The 24,764-nt window shown below is 41.1% G+C and overlaps 1 protein-coding gene across 1 annotated transcript; it reads left to right on the plus strand.

The window, feature by feature from the left end:
• The first annotated feature begins 14,119 nt into the window (after positions 1-14,119).
• pfdn6 (prefoldin subunit 6) lies at positions 14,120-23,775 on the plus strand. Its single transcript, XM_078537539.1, has 4 exons — positions 14,120-14,240; positions 18,973-19,043; positions 19,353-19,477; positions 23,226-23,775. Exons 1-4 carry the CDS (start codon positions 14,177-14,179, stop codon positions 23,344-23,346), a joined length of 381 nt encoding a protein of 126 aa, XP_078393665.1. The 5' UTR covers positions 14,120-14,176; the 3' UTR covers positions 23,347-23,775.
• Positions 23,776-24,764: the final 989 nt, after the last annotated feature.

The following is a 24,764-nucleotide window of genomic DNA, read 5'->3' on the forward strand; positions in this document are numbered from 1 at the left end:
GTTGAGCCTTTTTTACAACCTTTGTCTAGTTCGCTCTCTCTCCACAGATTCGCTGACACTGGGGTGGTGGAATTCTGGGTCCCAAATCGATCGCACACATTGCAAAGCTGCGAAAGGCTACAGCAAAGGAACTGGCAACAAAACTTGGCGAAATTGTGTGCGTTTGTGTGTGTAGGTGGGGTGGGAGGGGAGGTAATTAAAGAATGAAATACCCATTCCTTGCTGTGCTGTGTCTTTTTCTCTCTCTCCCTCTGTTTTTTCCCCGAATCCGGGCATTTTGCACAGAGACATTCTCCCAAGCTTAAAGTACACAATCTGCTACAAACTCAGGACAGTCCAGCAGTCACTCAGTCAAAGGCAACTATAAATACAAAGAGAAGCTAATTCAAGCCCTGGTTTCTGTGGGTTTCTATCAGAATTGAAAAAGGAATTTTGATGTAGAATTCGAGGCTTGAGTTTAATTTAATTTTGTCACCTTTTGACACAGTAAAAAGACAGCTTGAAGAGCTTATGTATTGAATATACAGGACTAGCATCACGCAAGATTGTGTGTGGAACGTGCAGGGCTGGGCTAGAATCGGGAGGCAATGGTGTTGTGGTGTGGTCACTGCCTAGTGTTCCACAGTCCCCGGGTAATGCTCTGGGGATCTGGGTTCAAATCCCACCATAGCACATGGTGAAATTTGAATTCAATAAAAAAAGACCTGGAATAGATGGTGACCAGGAAACCATTGTCAATTGTTGTAAAAACCCATCTGCTTCACTGGAATCTGCTGTCCTTATCTGGTCTGGCTTACATGTGAATCCAGACCCACAGGAATGTGGTTGACTCTTAAATGCCCTCTGATCAAGGGATGGGCACTAAATCAAAACAGAATTACCTGGAAAAACTCAGCAGGTCTGGCAGCATCGGTGGAGAAGAAATCAGTTGATGTTTCGGGTCCTCACGACCCTTCGGCAGAACTGAAGTATAGTTAGGAGAGAGGTGAAATATAAGCTGGTCTAAGGTGGGGGGCGGGGGGAGAGAGAGAAGTTGAGGGTGGGGTGGTTGTGGGGATAAGCAAGCAGTGATAGGAGAAGATAATCAAAAGATGTCACAGACAAAAGGATCAAAGAGGTGTTGAAGGTGGTGATATTATCTAAGAAAAGTGCTAATTAAGAATGGAAGGCAGGATACTCAAGGTACAGCTCTAGTGGGGGTGGGGTGGAAAGACTAACAAAGTTTTAGTTTTAGATTTAAAAATAATGGAAATAGGTGGGAAAAGAAGAATCTATATAAATTATTGAAAAAAAAGGGGGAGGGGGAAGAAACGGGGTGGGGATGGGGGGAGGGTGAGTTTAAGATCTAAAGTTGTTGAATTCAATATTCAGCCCGGAAGGCTGTAAAGTGCCTAGTCGGAAGATGAGGTGCTGTTCCTCCAGTTTGCATTGGGCTTCACTGAATGCTGGTTGATCCAGTGACACTCACATCCCATGATTGAATAAAAAAAAACATACAAGATTGTGTATTGAATCTACAGGGCTGGTCTATAATTACACTCCCTTTACTTAAGGCTATCTTTACTTAAAGTAGATATGGTACCAGGACCAGAAACAGAGAATAGTGATAAAAGGTTGTTTTTCAGATTGGAGGAAGGTTTGTAGTGGAGTTCCTCAGGGGTCAGTGTTGGGACCCTTGCTCTTCCTGATATATATTTATGACCTAGACTGGTGGGCAGGGCATGGTTTCCAAAGTTGCAGATGATACGAAGATTGGAAACGTTGTCAACTGTGATAGGGAGATAGACATGTTGTTGGATTGGGCAGACAAGTGGCAGATGAAGTTTAATGCAGAGAAGTGTGAGGTTATTCGTTTTGGCAGGAAATATATGGCGAGACAGTATAAAATAAAGGGAGACCCTCTAAAGGAGGAACAGAGGGACCTCAGTGTATATGTACATAGGTCATTGAAGATGGCAGGGCATGTTGAGAGAGCAGTTAATAAAGCATATAGTACCTTAGTTAGGCTTTATTAATAGGGGCATCGAGTACTAGAGTAAGGAGGTCATTCTGAACTTGAATAAGACACTAGTTAGGCCTCATTTGGAATATTGCATCCAGTTCTAGGGACCATACTTGAGGAAGGATGTGAAGGCAATGGAGTGAGTACAGAGGAGATTAACGAGAATGATTCCCGGGATGAAGAACTGTAGCTATGAGGATAGATTGGAGAGGTTGGGACTGTTTTCCTTGTAGAAAAGAAGGCTGAGAGGAGACTTGATAGAGGTATTCAAGATCCTGAGGGGTATGGACAGGGTAAATAGTGAGAAACTGTTCCCACTCAAGAGAACATCAAGAACTAGAGAGCACAGATTCAAAATAATTGGCATAAGGAGTAAATGTGATGTGAGGAAAGGTTTTATTCACCCAGAGGGTGGTTGGAGTCTGGAACAAACTTCCTGAAAGGGTGGTGGAGGCAGGTTTGATCAAGGTATTGAAAAGGGAATTGGATTGCTACCTGAAAAGAGAGAATGTGCAAGGTTACAGGGAAAAGGGAGTGGGGCTAGGTGGAATGCTCTTTCAGAGGGCCAGTCCAGACTCGATGAGCTGAATGGCCGCCTTCTGCACTGTAAAGATACTGTGACTGGGCAGAATATTCTGTTCGGTGTGCCGGAGTGGCATCGGGTGTGCATCCCAATGTCACCGTGTGTCATTCCGATCTTCAGACTCTGGTGCGCGCCTGCTGAACTGTCAAAGGCCTATTAAGGCCATTAAGAAACTAATTAAAGTAATTGTGGTGCTGTCCGTCCAACCTTAAGGTTGTCGGGCAGGCGAAGAGCCCAGGCGGCCTTTGCATTTTTCATGGCGCCTCATCCACGGGCAGGATGAGGTTTCATGAAGGGTTTATTAATTCAATAAAATTTTTAACGAAAATTGAGAAAGATGGCCCAGCTCATGTGACACTGTCCCATGAGGGGACAAGTCTGAATAACTGTATTTTTTATTTTTTCCATGTTTCTCACTGAGCTTAACCTCTCTAAGGCAGCTCCATGCCTCAGGGAGATTAGGCCCTGACTCTCCCTCCTCTCTCTGTCCGCACAGGGGGCACACAGCGTTTCTGGGTGTGCCTCACGCTGGGCAGACCCTAATTCGCCCGCCCAGGTGAAATGGCAGCGCAGAGCCGATTGTGGGCGGTGATTGGCTCCATGCCCACTCCCGAACGGCCCACTCAACAGGCAGAAAACACTCCCCACTGTGTATTGAATATGCAGGAGTGGGTACAGTCACACCACAATATTGTTTATTGAATAAACTGGCGGATAATCACACCATAACATGGTGTATGGAATAAACGGAGTTATAATAACAGTACAATATTATGTATCGATTAAACTATTATAATCATGCTATAATATTGTGTTTTGAATAAAATGGGTTATTATCTTTGTTATAATTACCCTATAATATCCTACATCGAATAAACTGGGTTATAATCACAGTAAAATGTTGTGTATTGAATAAAATGGGTTATAATCACAGTAAAATATTGTGTATTGAATAAACTGGGTTATAATCACACTATAATATTGTATATTGAATAAACTGGGTTATAATCACACTGTAATGTGTATTGAATAAACTGGGTTATAATCACACTATAATATTGTGTATTGAATAAACTGGGTTATAATCACACTATAATATTGTATATTGAATAAACTGGGTTATAATCACACTGTAATGTGTATTGAATAAACTGGATTATAATCACACTATAATATTGTGTATTGAATAAACTGGGTTATAATCACACTATAATATTGTGTATTGAATAAACTGGGTTATAATCACACTGTAATGTGTATTGAATAAACTGGGTTATAATCACACTGTAATGTGTATTGAATAAACTGGGTTATAATCACACTATAATATTGTGTATTGAATAAACTGGGTTATAATCACACTATAATGTGTATTGAATAAACTGGGGTCTATAAGAACTAGGAGCAGGAGTAGGCCATTCAGCCCCTCGAGCCTGCCCCGCCATTCATTACGATCACGGCTGATCTCATTTCAGCCTCAACTCCAACTTCCCGCCCTCTCCCCATAATCTTTCAACCCGTTACTAATTAAAAATCTGTCTATCTCCTCCTTAAATTTATTCAGTGTCCTGGCATCCACTGAACTCTGAGGTAGTGAATTCCACAGATTCACCACCCTTTGAGAAAAGTAATTCCTCCTCATCTCTGATTTAAATCTACCACCCCTTAGCCTAAAACTATGGCCTCTCATTCTAGAATGCCCCACAAGGGGAAACATCCGCTCCACTTCTACTTTGTCTATCCCCCTTAGCATCTTATATACCTCAATTAGATCTCCTCTCATCCTTCTAAACTCTAGTGAGTATAGGCCTAAATTGCTCAATCTCTCCTCATAAGACAAGCCCCACATCTCTGGAATCTATCTAGTGAACCTCCTCTGAACCTCCTCCAGTGCAACTACATCCTTCCTCAAGTAAGGGGACCAAAACTGTGCACAGCACTCCAGGTGCAATCTCACCAATGCCTTGTACAGTTGCAACAACACTTCCCTATTTTTATACTCTATTCCTTTAGCAATAAATGCCAAAATTCCATTTGCCTTCCTTCTTATCTGCTGTACCTGCATACTAGCTTTCAGCAATTCATGCACGAGGACACCCAGATCCCTCTGCACTGAAGCACTCTGAAGTTTCTCTCCATTTAAATAATAAGTCGCCTTTTTATTCTTCCGACCAAAATGGATAACCTCACACTTATTCACGTTAAACTCCATCTGCCAAATTTTGGCCCATTCACCTAACCTGTCCATATCCATTTGTAAATTTCTTATTTCTTCATTGCAACTTACTTTCCCACCTATTTTGGTGTCATCTGCAAATTTAGCTATAGTACCTTCTATCCCTGAATCCAAGTCATTAATATAGATTGTAAATAGTCGGGGCCCAAGGACCGAACCCTGTGGCACCCCACTAGTTACAGCTTCCCATCCAGAAAAAGGCCCATTTATCCCGACTCTCTGCTTTCTGTTGGTTAGCCAATCCTCTATCCAAGCTAATATATTACCCCTAACTCTGTGTGATCTTATCTTGTGTATTAATCTTTTGTGTGGCACCTTATCAAAGGCCTTCTGGAAGTTCAGATATATTACATCTACAGGATCCCCATTATCCACTTTGCTTGACACATCTTCAAAGAACTCTAGCAAATTAGTCAAACACGATATACTCTTCATAAAACCATGCTGACTCTGATGGATTTGCATTTTGACTTTCCAAAAGCCCCATTACTACTTCCTTAATAATGGATTCCAACAATTTCCCAACAACAGACGTTAAACTAACTGGTCTATAGTTTCCTACTTTCTGCCTCCCTTCTTTTTGAATAAGGGTGTTATATTATCATTTTTCCAATCCACTGGAACCTTTCCAGAATCCAGGGAATTTTGGAATATTATAGCTAATGCACCCACTATCTCCGCTGCCACTTCCTTTAAGACCCTTGGATGTAGGTCATCAGGTCCTGGGGACTTGTCACCCTTTAATCCCAATAGTTTGCTCAGTACTTTTTCTCTAGTGATGGTGATTGTTCTAAGTTCCTCCTTCTCTATATCCTCTGCACTACCTGTTACTATTGGGGTGGTACTACTGTCCTCCACCATGAAAACTGAGGCAAAATGTTGATTAAGCATCTCTGCCATTTCTGCGTTCCCCACTATTAACTCCCCAGTCCCATCCTCCAAGGGACCAACATTCACTTTAGCTACTCTCTTGCCTTTTATATACTTGTAGAAGCTTTTGCTATCAGTTTTTACATTTTGTACTAGTTTTCTTTCAGAATTTACCTTTGCTCTTTTTATTTTTTTTTAGTAACCTTTTGTTGATCTTTAAAAGTTTCCCAATCTTCCAGCCGGCCATTGACCTTTGCAATTTGGTATGCCTTAGTTTTTGCCTTTATGTTATCTTTAACTTCCTTGCTTAGCCATGGATGCTTTTCCTTCCTCTTATCACCTTTTTTCCTCTTTGGAATATATTTTACTTGGGAGGAATTGAATATCTCCTTAAATATCTGCCACTGTTCAACAACTGTCCTACCTTGTAGCCTTCCTGCCCAGTCCACGAGGGCCAAATCTGCCCTCATGCCTATGTAGTTACCTTTGTTTAACTCCAGAACACTAGTGTGGGACTCAAGTTTCTCGCTCTCAAACTGAACTTGAAATTCTAGCATGCTATAATCACTCTTCCCTAGAGGATCCTTTACTATGAGATAATTAATTAATCCCATCTCTTTAAACTAAACCAAATCCAGAATAGCCTGCTCCCTGGTTGGTTCCACAACATATTGCTCCAAGAAACAACTTCTAATACACTCTATGAACTCTCCCTTGAGGCTACTCTTGCCAATTTGATTAGTCCAGTCTATGTGCATTATTATTGCCGTGCCTTTCTTACATGCTCCCAGTATCTCCTGGTTTGTAATGTGCCCTACTGCTGAACTACTGTTTGGGGACCTAAAGATTACTCCCACCAGGGACTTCTGTCCCTTGCTATTTCTTATTTCTACCCAGACTGACTCTACGTCTTGCTCTCCAGTGCCTATATCATTCCTCACTATAGCACTGATCTCTTCCTTTACTAACAAAGCTACACCACCTCCTTTTCTTTCCTGCCTATCTTTCCGAAACACCGAGTACCCTTGGATATTCAACTCCCAAACCTGTTCTCCCCGTAACCACGTCTCAGTAATCGCCACCAAATCATACCTATTTATCTCTATTTGCGCTGTTAACTCATTAGTTTTATTCCGAATGCTACGCGCATTCAGATACAAAACCTTTAAGTTTGCCCTATTGTCAATTTTCCCTACCCTTATATGATTCTTTGGCGCAATATGGTGTTCACACACTCTGTCCCTTCTTTTCACTTTTTGCTAACAATCAGCCTCGTCACTAACCTGCACTCTCACCTTCTCCTTAAACTTTGATTTTTTATATTTCCATGCAACTGAACCCTCCCCCCTACTCTTTAGTTTAAAGCCCTATCTACAACCCTAGTTATGCGATTCTCCAGGACACTGGTCCTAGCCTGATTCAAGTGGAGTCCGTCCAATCGGAATAGCTCCCTCTTTCCCCAGTACTGGTGCCAATGTCCCACGAATTCGAACCCATTTCTCCCACACCAATCTTTGAGCCACGCATTTACCTCTTTAATCTTGGTATAATCACACTTTAATATTGCATATTGAATAAACTGGGTTATAACCAACTGTAATGTTGTGTATGGACTAAACTGGGTTATAATCACAGTAAAATATTCTGTATTGAGTAAACTGGGTTCTAATCACATGACAATGTTGTGTATTGAATAAACTAGGTAATAATCACACTATAATATTATGTATTGTAAAAACTGGGTTATAATCACACTATAATATTGTGTATTGGATAAACTAGGTTATAATTGCACTATATATAATATTGTGTTTTGAGTAGACTGTTATAATCACAGTATAATATTGGGTGGAGTTTTCCCAGATTTGCACCAGTGTCTGTGACCAGTGATGCTGTGCACCAGCTCCTGAAGGGCTGAGGTGCTGAAGGCGGACACAGCATCGGATGTGTCTAAAGTTTCATGGCTGCGTCTCTGAGATGGCCCCGATCATGGAGCGGAAGCAAGCTGCCCTCAGCCAGACAGGAGTCAGACATTCTCAGAGGCTGTGTGAAGATCTATGGAGTGTCCTCACTGCATGTTGTCATCATCCGCCTGCGATCGAGCGACTATTAGGGCCTCCACTGCACCTCCATGACAGGAGTATTCTCACAGAGGGTATTGGTGCTGCGATAAGCCAGACTGGAGTCAAACATTCATAAATGCGATGTGAGGATCTACGGGGACACCTCTCTGCATGTCGTCATCATCTTCCACAAATCTGGCAGCTATCAGGGCCTCCCGAGTGTGCCTGCCTCGTCTGGCCAGTGCGAGAGCCTCATCCCCATCATCGTCGCCACTGAGGACCCCCTCACCCTCATCCCCATCAGCGTCCTCCTCATCGGAGGAGTCGTGCAGCTCCTCCATCTCCTCCTAGGCCAGCTCCTCTCCCCGTTGCAGCGCCAGGTTGTAAAGGACGCAGACAATGACGATGTGTGACACCCTCTGTGGACTGTATTGAAGGGCTCCACCATGGGTTATAAACATAAATGGGTTATAAACACTGTATAATATTGTGTATTGATTGAAATGGGTTATAAACACTGTATAATATTGTATATTGATTGAAATGGGTTATAATCACTGTATAATATTGTATATATTGATTGAAATGGGTTATAATCACACTATAATATTGTATATTGATTAAAGTGGGTTATAATCACACTATAATATTGTATATTGATTAAACTGGGTTATAATCATACTATAATATTGTATATTGATTAAAGTGGGTTATAATCACACTATAATATTGTATATTGATTGAAATGGGTTATAATCATACTATAATATTGTATATTGATTAAAGCGGGTTATAATCACTATAATATTGCATATTGATTAAAGTGGGTTATAATCTCACTATAATATTGTATATTGATTAAACTGGTTTATAATCACACTATAATATTGTATATTGATTAAAGTGTGTTATAATCACACAATAATATTGTATATTGATTAAAATGGGTTATAATCACACTATAATATTGTATATTGATTAAAGTGGGTTATAATCACTATAATATTGTATATTGATTAAAGTGGGTTATAATCACACTATAATATTGTATATTGATTAAACTGGGTTATAATCATACTATAATATTGTATATTGATTAAAGTGGGTTTTAATCACTATAATATTGTATATTGATTAAAGTGGGTTATAATCACACTATAATATTGTATATTGAATAAACTGGGTTATAATCACACTATACTATTGTGTATTGATTAAACTGGCTTATAAGCACGCTGTAATACTGTAAATTGAATAAACTGGGTTATAAGCACACTATACCATTGTGTATTGATTAAACTGGGTTATAATCATACTGTAATATTGTAAATTGAATAAACTGGGTTATAATCACACTTTAATATTGTACATTACTGTATAATATTGTATATTGTACTATATGATATTACCTATTGATTAAACTGGGTTATAGTCACAATGTAATTTTGTACATTACTGTATACTTTTGTATATTACTGTGTAATATTGTATATCACTATAATATTGTATATCACAATATAATATTGTATATCACTGTAGAATATTGTATATCACAATATAATATTGTATATCACTGTATAATATTGTATCTTACTGTATAATTTTGTATATCACTGTAGAATATTGTATATCACTATAATATTGTATATCACGGTATAATATTGTATATTACTGAATAATTTTGTATATCACAGCATAAAATTGTATATCACTGCATAATTTTGTATATCACTGTATAATATTTTATATCACTGTTTAATTTTGTACATGGCTGTATAATTTTGTATATCACTATAACACTATAGATCACTATAATTTTGTAAATCAATGTATAACACTGTATATCACTGTATAACACTGTATATCACTGTATAATACTGTATAACACTGTATAACACTATATCACTGTATAACACTGTATATCACTGTACATCACCGTATAACACCATATATCACCGTATAACACCATATATCACTGTATAACACCGTATATCACTGTATATCACCGTATAACACTGTATAACACTGTATAAAACCATATATCACTGTATATCACTGTATAACACTGTATAACACCATATAACACTGTATAACACCGTATAACACTGTATAACACAGTATATCACTGTATAACACCATATATCATTGTATATCACCGTATAACACTGTATATCACTGTATAACACTGTATAACACCGTATAACACTGTATAACACCGTATAACACTGTATAACACTGCATAACACCGTATAACACTGCATAACACTGTATATCACTGTATAACACTGTGTATCACTGTATAACACTATATCACTGTATAACACTGTATACCACTGTATAACATTGTGTATCACTGTATAACACTGTGTGTCACTGTATAACACTGTATATCACTGTATAACACTGTGTATCACTGTATATCACCGTATAACACTGTGTATCACTGTATATCACTGTATAACACTGTATATCACTGTATAACATTGTATAACACTATATCACTGTATAACACTGTATATCACTGTATATCACTGTATAATACTGTATATCACTGTATAACACTGTATATCAGTGTATAACACTGTATATCACTGTATAACACTGTGTATCACTGTATAACACTATATCACTGTATAACACTGTATAACACTGTGTATCACTGTATAACACTGTGTGTCACTGTATAACACTGTATATCACTGTATAACACTGTGTATCACTGTATATCACTGTATAACACGGTGTATCACTGTATAACACTGTATATCACTGTATAACATTGTATAACACTATATCACTGTATAACACTGTATATCACTGTATAATACTGTATATCACTGTATAACACTGTATATCACTGTATAACACTGTGTATCACTGTATAACACTGTATAACACTATATCACTGTATAACACTGTGTATCACTGTATAACACTGTGTGTCACTGTATAACACTGTATATCACTGTATAACACTGTGTATCACTGTATAACACTGTATATCACTGTATAACACTGTGTATCACTGTATAACACTATATCACTGTATAACACTGTATATCACTGTATAATACTGTATAAAACCATATATCACTGTATATCACTGTATAACACTGTATAACACCATATAACACTGTATAACACCGTATAGCACTGTATAACACCGTATATCACTGTATATCACTGTATAACACCATATATCACTGTATGTCACCGTATAACACTGTATAACACCGTATAACACTGTATAACACTGCATAACAGCGTATAACACTGCATAACACTGTACATCACTGTATAACACTGTGTATCACTGTATAACACTGTATAACACTATATCACTGTATAACACTGTATATCACTGTATAACACTGTGTATCACTGTATAACACTGTGTGTCACTGTATAACACTGTATATCACTGTATAACACTGTGTATCACTGTATAACACTGTGTATCACTGTATAACACTGTGTATCACTGTATAACATTGTATAACACTATACCACTGTATAATACTGTATATCACTGTATAATACTGTATATCACTGTATAACACTGTATATCACTGCATAACACTGTGTATCACTGTATAACACTATATCACTGTATAACACTGTATAACACTGTGTATCACTGTATAACACTGTATAACAGTGTGTATCACTGTATAACACTGTGTGTCACTGTATAACACTGTGTATCACTGTATAACACTGTGTATCACTGTATATCACTGTATAACACTATAACACTATATCACTGTACAACACTGTATATCACTGTATAACACTATACCACTGTATATCACTGTGTATCACTGTATAACACTCTATATCACGGTATAACACTGTGTATCACTGTATAACACTATAACACTATATCACTGTATAACACTGTATATCACTGTATAACATTGTATATCACTGTATAACACTGTGTATCACTGTATAACACTGTATATCACTGTATAACACTGTGTATCACTGTATAACACTGTATAACACTGTGTATCACTGTATAACACTATAATACTAGATCACTGTATAACACTGTATATCACTGTATAACACTATATCACTGTATATCACTGTATAACACTATATCACTGTATATCAGTGTATCACTGTATAACACTATATCACTCTATATCACTGTATAACACTAAATCACTGTATATCACTGTGTATCACTGTATAACACTATATCACTCTATATCACCGTATAACACTATATCACTGTATATCACTGTGTATCACTCTATATCACTGTATAACACTATATCACTGTATATCACTGTATAACACTATATCACTGTATCACTGTATATCACTGTGTATCACTGTATAACACTATATCACTGTATATCACTGTATATCACTGTATAACACTATATCACTGTATATCACTGTATAACACTATATCACTGTATATCACTGTATAACACTATATCACTGTATATCACTGTGTATCACTGTATAACACTATATCACTCTATATCACTGTATATCACTGTATAACACTATATCACTGTATATCACTGTGTATCACTGTATAACACTATATCACTCTATATCACTGTATAACACTATATCACTGTATAACACTATATCACTGTGTATCACTGTATAACACTATATCACTGTATAACACTATATCACTGTATATCACTGTATAACACTATATCACTGTATATCACTGTGTATCACTGTATAACACTATATCACTGTATATCACTGTATAACACTATATCACTCTATATCACTGTATAACACTATATCACTCTATATCACTGTATATCACTCTATATCACTGTATAACACTATATCACTGTATATCACTGTATAACACTATATCACTGTATAACACTGTATAATACTATATCACTGTATATCACTGTGTATCACTGTATAACACTATATCACTGTATATCACTGTATAACACTATATCACTGTATATCACTGTATAACACTATATCACTGTATATCACTGTATAACACTATATCACTCTATATCACTGTATATCACTGTATAACACTATATCACTCTATATCACTGTATATCACTGTATAACACTATATCACTGTATATCACTGTATAACACTATATCACTGTATATCACTGTATAACACTATATCACTCTATATCACTGTATATCACTGTATAACACTATATCACTGTATATCACTGTATAACACTATATCACTGTATATCACTGTATAACACTATATCACTGTATATCACTGTATAACACTATATCACTGTATATCACTCTATATCACTGTATATCACTGTATAACACTATATCACTGTATATCACTGTATAACACTATATCACTGTATATCACTGTATAACACTATATCACTGTATATCACTGTATATCACTGTATAACACTATATCACTCTATATCACTGTATATCACTGTATAACACTATATCACTGTATATCACTGTATAACACTATATCACTGTATATCACTGTATATCACTGTATATCACTGTATAACACTATATCACTGTATATCACTGTATAACACTATATCACTGTATATCACTGTATAACACTATATCACTGTATATCACTGTATAACACTATATCACTGTATATCACTGTATAACACTATATCACTCTATATCACTGTATATCACTGTATAACACTATATCACTCTATATCACTGTATATCACTGTATAACACTATATCACTGTATATCACTGTATATCACTGTATAACACTATATCACTGTATATCACTGTATATCACTGTATATCACTGTATAACACTGTATAACACTATATCACTGTATAACACTGTATATCACTGTATATCACTGTATAACACTATATCACTGTATATCACTGTATAACACTGTATATCACTGTATAACACTATATCACTGTATATCACTGTATATCACTGTATAACACTATATCACTCTATATCACTGTATATCACTGTATACATTGGTTAAAGTGGTTTTATTTACTTTCCTTTCTCCATCTGGAACCTGCTCTGACACTAATTATCCTGAATCCCTCAGCTTCCTATTGGATCTTATTCAGTTTGATGACATTGGCCCTGAGGTTTCTTGTTTCAGTTTCTGATGATTTGATGTTGATGTGAAATTTTAATGGTTTTAGGTGAATTAATCCCCTGACAGACAACAGGAGCCACGTCACATGCCCCAGCCGTGACGTCAGCGCGGCCGCACGCACCCGCTGTTGACGTCACCAGGAGCGTTCACCTGCTCAGGCATCTGACGTCACCGCGGTCCCGTCACGTGTTCCGGACGACTGACGTCACCATTTCATGTGCTTCAGGGGCCGGGCAGAACGGGGTCACGTGGGTCGGCGACAGGCGCGTTGACGTCGTCACGTTCAAGGTCAGAGGGCCACGGATCACCACGTGACTGGAGCAAGATGGCGGAGGTTCTTCAGCGGAAGCTTCAGTCGGAGGTGGAGAAATATCAGGGAGTTCAGAAAGGTGAGAAATAGCCGCTATGTCAGTAATGTATCACAGTCATATATCACAGGGAATCATATATCACAGGGAATCATACAGCGCAGGGAAGCATACAGCGCAGGGAATCCTATAGCACAGGGAATCCTATATCACAGGGAATCCTATAGCACAGGGAATCATACAGCGCAGGGAATCCTATAGCACAGGGAATCCTATAGCACAGGGAATCCTATAGCACAGGGAATCCTATATCACAGGGAATCCTATAGCACAGGGAATCCTATAGCACAGGGAATCCTATAGCACAGGGAATCCTATATCACAGGGAATCCTATAGCACAGGGAATCCTATATCACAGGGAATCCTATATCACAGGGAATGATACATCACAGGGAATCCTATATCACAGGGAATCCTATATCACAGGGAATCCTATATCACAGGGAATGATACATCACAGGGAATCCTATAGCACAGGGAATCCTATATCACAGGGAATCATACAGCGCAGGGAATCATACAGCGCAGGGAATCCTATAGCACAGGGAATCCTATAGCACAGGGAATCCTATATCACAGGGAATCATACATCACAGGGAATCCTATATCACAGGGAATGATACATCACAGGGAATCCTATATCACAGGGAATCCTATAGCACGGAATCATACATCACAGGGAATCATACAGCACAGGGAATCCTATATCACAGGGAATCATACATCACAGGGAATCATACAGCACAGGGAATCATATATCACAGGGAATCATACATCACAGGGAATCATGCATCACAGGGAATCATACAGCGCAGGGAATCATACAGCGCAGGGAATCATACAGCGCAGGGAATCATACATCACAGGGAATCCTATATCACAGGGAATCATACATCACAGGGAATCATACAGCGCAGGGAATCCTATAGCACAGGGAATCCTATAGCACAGGGAATCCTATAGCACAGGGAATCCTATATCACAGGGAATCCTATATCACAGGGAATCCTATATCACAGGGAATCATACAGCGCAGGGAATCCTATATCACAGGGAATCCTATATCACAGGGAATCCTATATCACAGGGAATCATACAGCACAGGGAATCCTATAGCACAGGGAATCCTATAGCACAGGGAATCCTATAGCACAGGGAATCCTATATCACAGGGAATCCTATAGCACAGGGAATCATACAGCGCAGGGAATCATACAGCGCAGGGAATCCTATAGCACAGGGAATCCTATAGCACAGGGAATCCTATATCACAGGGAATCATACAGCGCAGGGAATCATACAGCGCAGGGAATCCTATAGCACAGGGAATCCTATAGCACAGGGAATCCTATATCACAGGGAATCCTATATCACAGGGAATCCTATAGCACGGAATCATACATCACAGGGAATCATACAGCACAGGGAATCCTATATCACAGGGAATCATACATCACAGGGAATCCTATATCACAGGGAATGATACATCACAGGGAATCCTATATCACAGGGAATCCTATAGCACGGAATCATACATCACAGGGAATCATACAGCACAGGGAATCCTATATCACAGGGAATCATACATCACAGGGAATCATACAGCACAGGGAATCATATATCACAGGGAATCATACATCACAGGGAATCATGCATCACAGGGAATCATACAGCGCAGGGAATCATACAGCGCAGGGAATCATACAGCGCAGGGAATCATACATCACAGGGAATCATACATCACAGGGAATCATACACCACAGGGAATCATACATCACAGGGAATCATATATCCTGCTTCACTTGAAAGGAGTGTTTGGGTCCTTGGACGGTGAGGAGAGAGGAAGTGAAGGGGCAGGTGTTGCATGTCGATGGATGTTTTTGTGAATGGAAAACGGTTTCCAGTGGTGTTCCACAGGTTTCAGTGCTGGGGCCCTTGCTGTTTGTTGTATATATTGATGATTTAGATTTAAATGTCGGAGGCATGATTGGGAAATTTGTAGATGACACAAAAGCTGGCTGTGTAGTTGATAGTGAAGAGGATAGCTGTCAACTCCAGACTGATATCAATGGTTTGGTCGAGTGGGCGGAGAAGTGGCAAATGGAATTCAATCCGGAAAAGTGTGAGGTAATGTATTTGGGAAGGGCAAACAAAGTGAGGGAATATTCAATAAACGGGAAGTTATTGAGGGGGGTTGAGGAAGTGAGAGAACTTGGAGCCCATGTCCACAGGTCCCTGAAGGTGGCCGGATAGGTGGACAACGTGCTCAGGAAAGGATATGGTGTGCTTTCCTAGATTGGGTGAGGTATTGAATACAAAAGCAGGGATGTAATGATGGAACTGTATAAAATGCTGGACGGAGAGTGGGACTGAGTAACCATCAGAAATCAGGCTCCAGGTACCCGACAACCTGTGACCGATCACATGGAAGATTCACTCGTACAACAAATAAAACTATTCCTGCCCATTGTGCGGCAGTTTTACTGAGTGTGTAACGTCCTTCACAAGGTACAAGATAACCAGTCTGAGACAAACCTGCCAATGTCAGGAAGGACTCCATCCCATTCTCTCAGTTCCTTCGCCTCCATCGCATCTGTTCTGATGATGCTACCTTCAAAAACAGTTCCTCTGACATGTCCTCCTTCTTCCTTAACCGAGGTTTTCCACCCACGGTCATTGACAGGGCCCTCAACCGTGTCCGGCCCATCTCCCGCGCATCCGCCCTCACGCCTTCTCCTCCCTCCCAGAAACATGATAGGGTCCCCTTTGTCCTCACTTATTACCCCACCAGCCTCCGCATTCAAAGGATCATCCTCCGCCATTTCCGCCAACTCCAGCATGATGCCACCACCAAACACATCTTCCCTTCACCTGGCGGCATTCCGTAGGGATTGTTCCCTCCGGGACACCCTGGTCCATTCCTCCATCATCCCCTACTCCTCAACCCCCACCTATGGCACCTCCCCATGCCCACGTAGAAGATGCAACACCTGCCCCCTCACTTCCTCTCTCCTCACCGTCCAAAGGCCCAAACACTCCTTTCAAGTGAAGCAGCATTTCACTTGCATTTCCTCTAACTTAGTCTACTGCATTTGTTGCTCCCAATGCGGTCTCCTCTACATTGGAGAGACCAAACGTAAACTGGGTGACCGCTTTGCAGAACACCTGCGGTCTGTCCGCAAGAAAGACCCAGACCTCCCTGTCGCTTGCCATTTTAACACTCCACCCTGCTCTCTTGCCCACAAGTCTGTCCTTAGCTTCCTGCATTGTTCCAGTGAAGCCCAACGCAAACTAGAGGAACAGCACCTCATCTTCCGACTAGGCACTTTACAGCCTTCCGGACTGAATATTGAGTTCAACACGTTAGATCTTGAACTCCCTCCTCCATCCCCACCCCCTTTCCGTTTCTTCCCCCTCCCTTTTGTTTTTTCCAATAATTTATATAGATTTTTCTTTTCCCACCTATTTCCATTATTTTTAAATCTATAACTGTAATGCCCTGTCAGTCTTTCCACCCCACCCCCACTAGAGCTGTACTTTGAGTGTCCTGCCATCCATTCTTAATTAGCACATTTTCTTAGATAATATCACCACCTTTTACACGTCTTTGTTCCTTTGTCTGTAACATCTTTTGATTATCTGCTCCTATCACTGCTTGCTTGTTCCTACAACCACCCCACCCTCAACTTCTCTCCCCCCGCCCCCCCACCTTAAACCAGCTCATATTTCACCTCTCTCCTAACTTTACTCAGTTCTGCTGAAGGGTCATGAGGACTCGAAACGTCAACTCCTTTCTTCTCCGCCGATGCTGCCAGACCTGCTGAGTTTTTCCAGGTAATTCTGTTTTTGTTTTGGATTTCCAGCATCCGCAGTAGTTTTTTGTTTTTATTTCTCAGTATTGACCCTGATCTCCCAGCTCTCTCAGTATTGACCCTGATCTCCCAGCTCTCTCAGTATTGACCCTGATCTCCCAGCTCTCTCAGTATTGAACCTGATCTCCCAGCTCTCTCAGTATTGACCCTGATCTCCCAGCTCTCTCAGTATTGACCCTGATCTCCCAGCTCTCTCAGTATTGACCCTGATCTCCCAGCTCTCTCAGTATTGACCCTGATCTCCCAGCTCTCTCAGTATTGACCCTGATCTCCCAGCTCTCTCCATATTGACCCTGATCTCCCAGCTCTCTCAGTATTGAACCTGATCTCCCAGCTCTCTCCATATTGACCCTGATCTCCCAGCTCTCTCAGTATTGAACCTGATCTCCCAGCTTTCTCAGTATTGACCTTGATCTCCCAGCTCTCTCAGTATTGACACTGATCTCCCAGCTCTCTCAGTATTGACCCTGATCTCCCGGCTCTCTCAGTATTGACCCTGATCTCCCGGCTCTCTCAGTATTGACCCTGATCTCCCGGCTCTCTCAGATTGACACTGATCTCCCAGCTCTCTCAGTATTGACCCTGATCTCCCAGCTCTCTCAGTATTGACCCTGATCTCCCAGCTCTCTCAGTATTGACCCTGATCTCCCATCTCTCTCCATATTGACCCTGATCTCCCAGCTCTCTCAGTATTGAACCTGATCTCCCAGCTCTCTCCATATTGACCCTGATCTCCCAGCTCTCTCAGTATTGACACTGATCTCCCAGCTCTCTCAGTATTGACCCTGATCTCCCATCTCTCTCAGTATTGACCCTGATCTCCCGGCTCTCTCAGTATTGACTCTGAATCTGTTCTTTAACTGTTTTTTTTCTCTTATAGATCTGAGCAAATGCCTTTCAGCAAGACAGAAACTGGAGGCTCAGGTGACTGAAAACACAATTGTTAAGGAGGTGAGGAGTACTCTCTTTCTGGCATCTCTCTGTGTCCCTTTTATTCAGGTGCATTACAGACACCACACGAAGAAGTGTAGAGATTATTTGTGTTGAACTGGCCCAGAATGTTCCCTCAGTGCCTTCCCAAGTGTTGTCTGTATCTAGAGATGGAGAATATTTAAAACGGCACCAGGGGCTGTCATTGTATCTGTTCAGTGTTTGCTGGCATTATCTTCTCCTGGCTCTGCTTTTCATTGGAACTTGGTGCCTGTACAGGCGACCAGCTTCCTGCTTCTCTCTAATCCTTGTTCTCTCTTTTTCTGTCAGGAGTTGGACCTTTTAGAATCAACGAACAGCGTTTTCAAGCTGATTGGTCCAGTTCTGGTCAAGCAGGACCTGGAGGAAGCAAAGTCAACAGTCGCTAAACGATTGGAATATATCAATGGAGAAATGTTAGTCATCTGCTTTCTCCTTCACCAAGTGCTGATTCAGTCCACAATTGAAACAAATCCATTTCAGTCCAACTCATTATCCTGTAGCATTTGAAATGGCAGCTTATTTAATCTCCTTTGTACACCCAGCTCTTGAATCCACCATCTTTACAAACCACCCTCCAACCTCCATTTCCTCTCAAACTCCTTAAACATGTCGTCACCTCCCAAATCCGTTCCCATCTTTCCCGGAACTCCCTGTTTGAATCCCTCCAATCCGGTCTCCCCCCCGCCCCTGTAACGGTGCCAAATCGGCTCTTATCAAAGTCACGAATGACATCCTGTGTGACTGTGACGAAGGTGAACTTTCCCTCCCGCTCCTCCTTGGCCTGTCTGCAGCCTTTGGACAGGGTTTGACCACACCATCCTCCTCCAGCCCTTCTCCACTGTCGCCTAGCTGGGTGGGACTGCTCTCTCCTGGTCCCGTTCTTATCGATCTAATCGCAGCCGGAGAATCACCGACAATGGCTTCTCTTTCTGCTCCCACACTGTTACCTCTGGTGCCCCCCAAGGATCTATCCTTGGCCCCTATTTCTCCTGTTTCTCATCTACATGCTGCCCCTCGGTAACATCATCCAAAAGCACCGTGTTAGTTTTCACAGGTACACTGAGGACACCCAGCTCTACCTCAGCACCACCTCGTTTGACTCCTCCACTGTCTCTGAATGATCAGACTGCTTATCCAACACCCAGTCCTGGCTGAGCAGAAATTTCCTCCAGTTAATTATTGGGAAGACAATGGCTTTCCTTTCTCCTGCCCTTCTTTTCAAAAATTGTGGAAGGAGGGAGCAGAATGTTGATTGGAAGCAGTGTGCACACACAGACACATGCACACACAGACACATGCGCGCACACACACACACACGCACACACACACGCACACACACATGCACACACACACGCACGCACACACACACACACACACACATACACACACACACACACACACACACACACACACAGTTATGACCGATGCAGTTGGTAAAGCTGAGTTATTTAAAAATCCCAGAGAGAACTTTAAACAACTGTCATAACCTATAATTTGAAGTGTTATGTTTGAGATGCAACTCTAAATTCAGGAATCAGACCACCAACCCTCGAGGTTTTACATTAAACTAAATGAAACATTTTATTAATTTACACAGGTTAAAATATATATACATGGCTACAAACTACTACTATCGTAACTTTTAACAAATTCTCAAACTAATCTCCATTAAGGCAACAGTAACCCATAGACTTAACCACACACCAGGCAAAGCATTTTCACCTTACAAATTCCAAATTAAGTTATTTTCACTTTGGTTCCTGTGGTGACAGTTGAAGGCTTACAGCTGCTTTTGATTTTACATTGCCTCTGCTTTACACACACAAAACTGCTGAAGTTATACTTACCACCCCCATTGAATGTTAATTCTCATTGTATCACCAGCCTCTTCTAACAATAAAACCCCTTTCATTGTACCAATTTTATTAATAATATAAACATGTTGCTTGGTATCGGCTAGATAGGTGTCAGTTTTCACCCCACTTCTTGAATGCTCTATTCAAAAAATGCAAATGCACACTATCTCTCCCACATATCAAACTAGCTGGCTTTAATCCAATTAAGACACACCAACAGACTAAACCTCTATTTTAAAAGAAAAATATTTTCCAATTATATTATATATATTAATAGCTTCATGACACACACACACAAAAACAGGTGTACACACACAGACATGCACAGATGGACAAGCACACACAGACACAAACACACACACAGAGACACACAGACGCACGCGCGCACACACACACACACACACACACATGTACACATCGACGCTCACACATACAAACACATGCACACACAGTCACTGTCTTTTCTGCCAACATTTGACTCCAACTCATTCGACTCAGGTACATTCTCATCCCATCGAAGTTGGCTTTCCCCCAATTAATTATCCCTGCTCTGGATTGTTCTCTGTCCTTTTCCATGATTAACATAAACCTTATGATACAATGGTCACTGTCCCCTAGAGGCTCTCCCAACGATATTTGATCCATTTGGGCCAACTCATTCCCCAGATCCAGGTCCAAAAGTGCATGTCCTCTCACTGGACATAGAAACATACTGCTATAGAAAATTATCTTGAATACATTGCAGGAACTCTCACCCCTCTTGTCCTTTTTTACTATTCCTATCCCAGTCTATATTTGGATAATTAAGATTACTCTATAATTCTTGCACCTCTCCGTAATTTCTTTGCAAATTTATTTCTCCACATCGCTTCCACTAGCTGGTGGTCTATATACTACACCAATCAATGTTATTGTACCTTTCCCATTCCTCACCTCTAGCCAGAGAGATTCTGTCCTTGACCTCTCTGGAACATCCTCTCTCTCCAGATGCCATCTTTAACCAATACTGCTACTGCCACCACCTTTTCTTCCTTTCCTGCCTCTCCTAAACACCTTGTACCCAGGAATATTTAACACCCAGTCCTGCCCTTCTTTGAGCCAGGTCTCTGTTACAGCAATAATATCATAATTCCATTTGTCAACCTGTGCCTGCAGTTCACCAATCTTATTAATCACACTCCATGCAGTCACATACATGCACATTTGTCCTGATTTAGGCTTTTTCACTTTCCCCCTTATTCTTACCCCATCTAATGACTTACTGTTACCTATTCTAATTCTACCAAACTCTCCAAGTATCCTATCTACCTTGATACTACTCTCTGATACATCCTAGTTATCAGTTGATACTTCTCTACTTCCCACTACCAGTTTTTCTCCTCTGCACTCTGAATATCCACCCAGGTTCTTATTCCCCCTGCCAATCTAGTTTAAAGTCTCCCCAATAGCACTAGTGAATCTCCCCGTGAGGACATTAGTCCCAGTCCTGTTAAGGTGTAACCCATTCCTCTTATACAGGTCCCACCTGCCCTCGAACCGACCCCAATGCCTCAGAAATCTAAAGCCCATCTCTCCAGCCACATGCTGAACTGCTCAATCTTCCTATTCTTATGCTCACTAGCACATGGCACTGGGAGTAATCCTGAGATTACTGCTCTTGAGGTCCTGCTTTTTAATTCCCTTCCTAGATCCCTAAAATCTGCTTTCAGGACCTCATCCCTTTTCCTGCCGATATCATTGGTCCCAATGTGGTCCACAACCTCTAGTTGCTCACCCCCTCCCCCCCAGAAGAATTTTATCTAGCCGCTCAGTGACATCCTCGACCCTGGCACCAGGGAGGCAACACACCACCCTGGAGTCACATCTACAGCCACAGAAATGCCTGTCTGCTCCTCTATGGAATCCCCTACCTGCAAATTTAGCAACCATCCCTTCATCCAAGTCACTTATATAAATTGTAAACAGTTGAGGTCCCAGTGCTGATCCCTAAGACACACCACTTGCTACATCTTGCCAACCACTGATGCCAACTCTCTGCTTCCTGTTAGCCAGCCAATCTCCTATCCATCCCAATATGTTACCCCCTACACCAGGAGCTTTTATTTTCCGCAATATCTTTGATGTGGCACTTTATCAAATGCCTTCTGGAAATCTCAGTACATCCACCGGTTCCCCTTTATCCACAGCACATGTCACTTCCTCCAAGAACGGCACTAAAATGGTTAAAGATGGCGGAGCGGGCTCATTGGGACCTGGGCTCCATTCTCCTCCTGTTTCTCATATCCTTGTGTTCCTCCTCTTTCAGAAAACGATATGAAGGACAGATGAAGGAGCTGGAAAAGAAATCGGAGCAGCAGAGAGAAACGCTTGCTAAGCTGCAGCAGGATTTCCAGAAAGCGCAGGGGAAGACCCCGGTCAAAGTGTGAGAGCCCCCACCTCAGACACCCACCACCCCAAGTCCTGCCTTTCCCTTAACCAGGGTCACCCCGAGCAACCCAAACTCTTTGCTAGCAAATGGTTAAACCCAGGTTTTGAGGAGATTGCCTTGTGCAGATCTGTAGAGCCCCTCCCCACGAGAGAAGTTATTCAACAGTTTAATGCATCACGTTCTGAGTCTTAAGTGAGTCAGTCACTCCCAGGGCCGGCCATGGTTTTTCTTTTTTTTAAACTTATTTAAGTCTCTTTTAGCTCGGGAAGTGTCACTGTCTATTTTGCTGAGCTTGGTTCCCTCACTGTGACCTGCTCTGTGTCTGTCAGGCACTCGGTACTGACACCAAGAGTATGATGTTGAATCTGTAACGGAATTTATCCACCATGTTCTTCACCTCAAAGTGAAATAAAGAGGCCAAATAATTATCATTCCCAAAGTCTAATGTGGTCTGTCCGAGGTACCCAGCTGGCTGGAAGTTCAAACTGCATTCGAAGAATCCTACTCAGACTGTGTCCCCGTGTGGATTAAATCAGAGAGCTCTTCGAAAGGGCCAGCAAAGCCACGATGGGCTGACTGGCCTCCTGTGCTCCTACACTCATCAAGTTAACTGCAGCAGGTCGGCTGAAGGTGTGAACTCTGGTGCATAACTGCAACAGTCTAGCTCTGCTGGGTGTTCACAGCATTGCCTGAAACTGAAGGCAGGTCAGGGTCTGGTGCAAAAACCCTTAAGACTAAAGTGAAATGAAACAACGGAGCATGGTGGGAATATTCAGCACGCCTAGGCAGTTTCTGTCTGGAGAGAGATGAGTTAATGTTTTAGGTTCTGTCAGGATGGGCTAAAGTATTTATCAGAATTTTTCCCTGTGTCTCCACCTCTGTCATTTTCACTTTGGGGAAAGATTGTTGTCAGGTTGCGTCAGTGGAGATGCTGCCACCTGCATGACACAGGTTAAAGCCCTGTTAGAGGCTGGGAGAATGTGCAAATTCCTAACTACAGACTGGGGCTGGACATAAGAGTTTCCTAACTACAGACTGGGACTGGACATAAGAGATTCCTAACTACAGACTGGGACAGGACGTAAGAGTTTCCTAACTACAGACTGGGACTGAACATAAGAGCTTCCTAACTACAGACTGGGGCTGGACATAAGAGCTTCCTAACTACAGACTGGGACTGGACATAAGAGCTTCCTAACTACAGACTGGGACTGGACATAAGAGCTTCCTAACTACAGACTGGGACTGGACATAAGAGCTTCCTAACTACAGACTGGGACTGGACATAAGAGCTTCCTAACTACAGACTGGGACTGGACATAAGAGATTCCTAACTACAGACTGGGACTGGACATAAGAGTTTCCTAACTACAGATTGGGACTGGACATAAGAGCTTCCTAACTACAGACTGGGAC

Source organism: Cetorhinus maximus, unplaced genomic scaffold, assembly GCF_964194155.1.
Source record: "Cetorhinus maximus unplaced genomic scaffold, sCetMax3.hap1.1 HAP1_SCAFFOLD_2545, whole genome shotgun sequence".
In the NCBI taxonomy this organism is placed as follows: domain Eukaryota; kingdom Metazoa; phylum Chordata; class Chondrichthyes; order Lamniformes; family Cetorhinidae; genus Cetorhinus; species Cetorhinus maximus.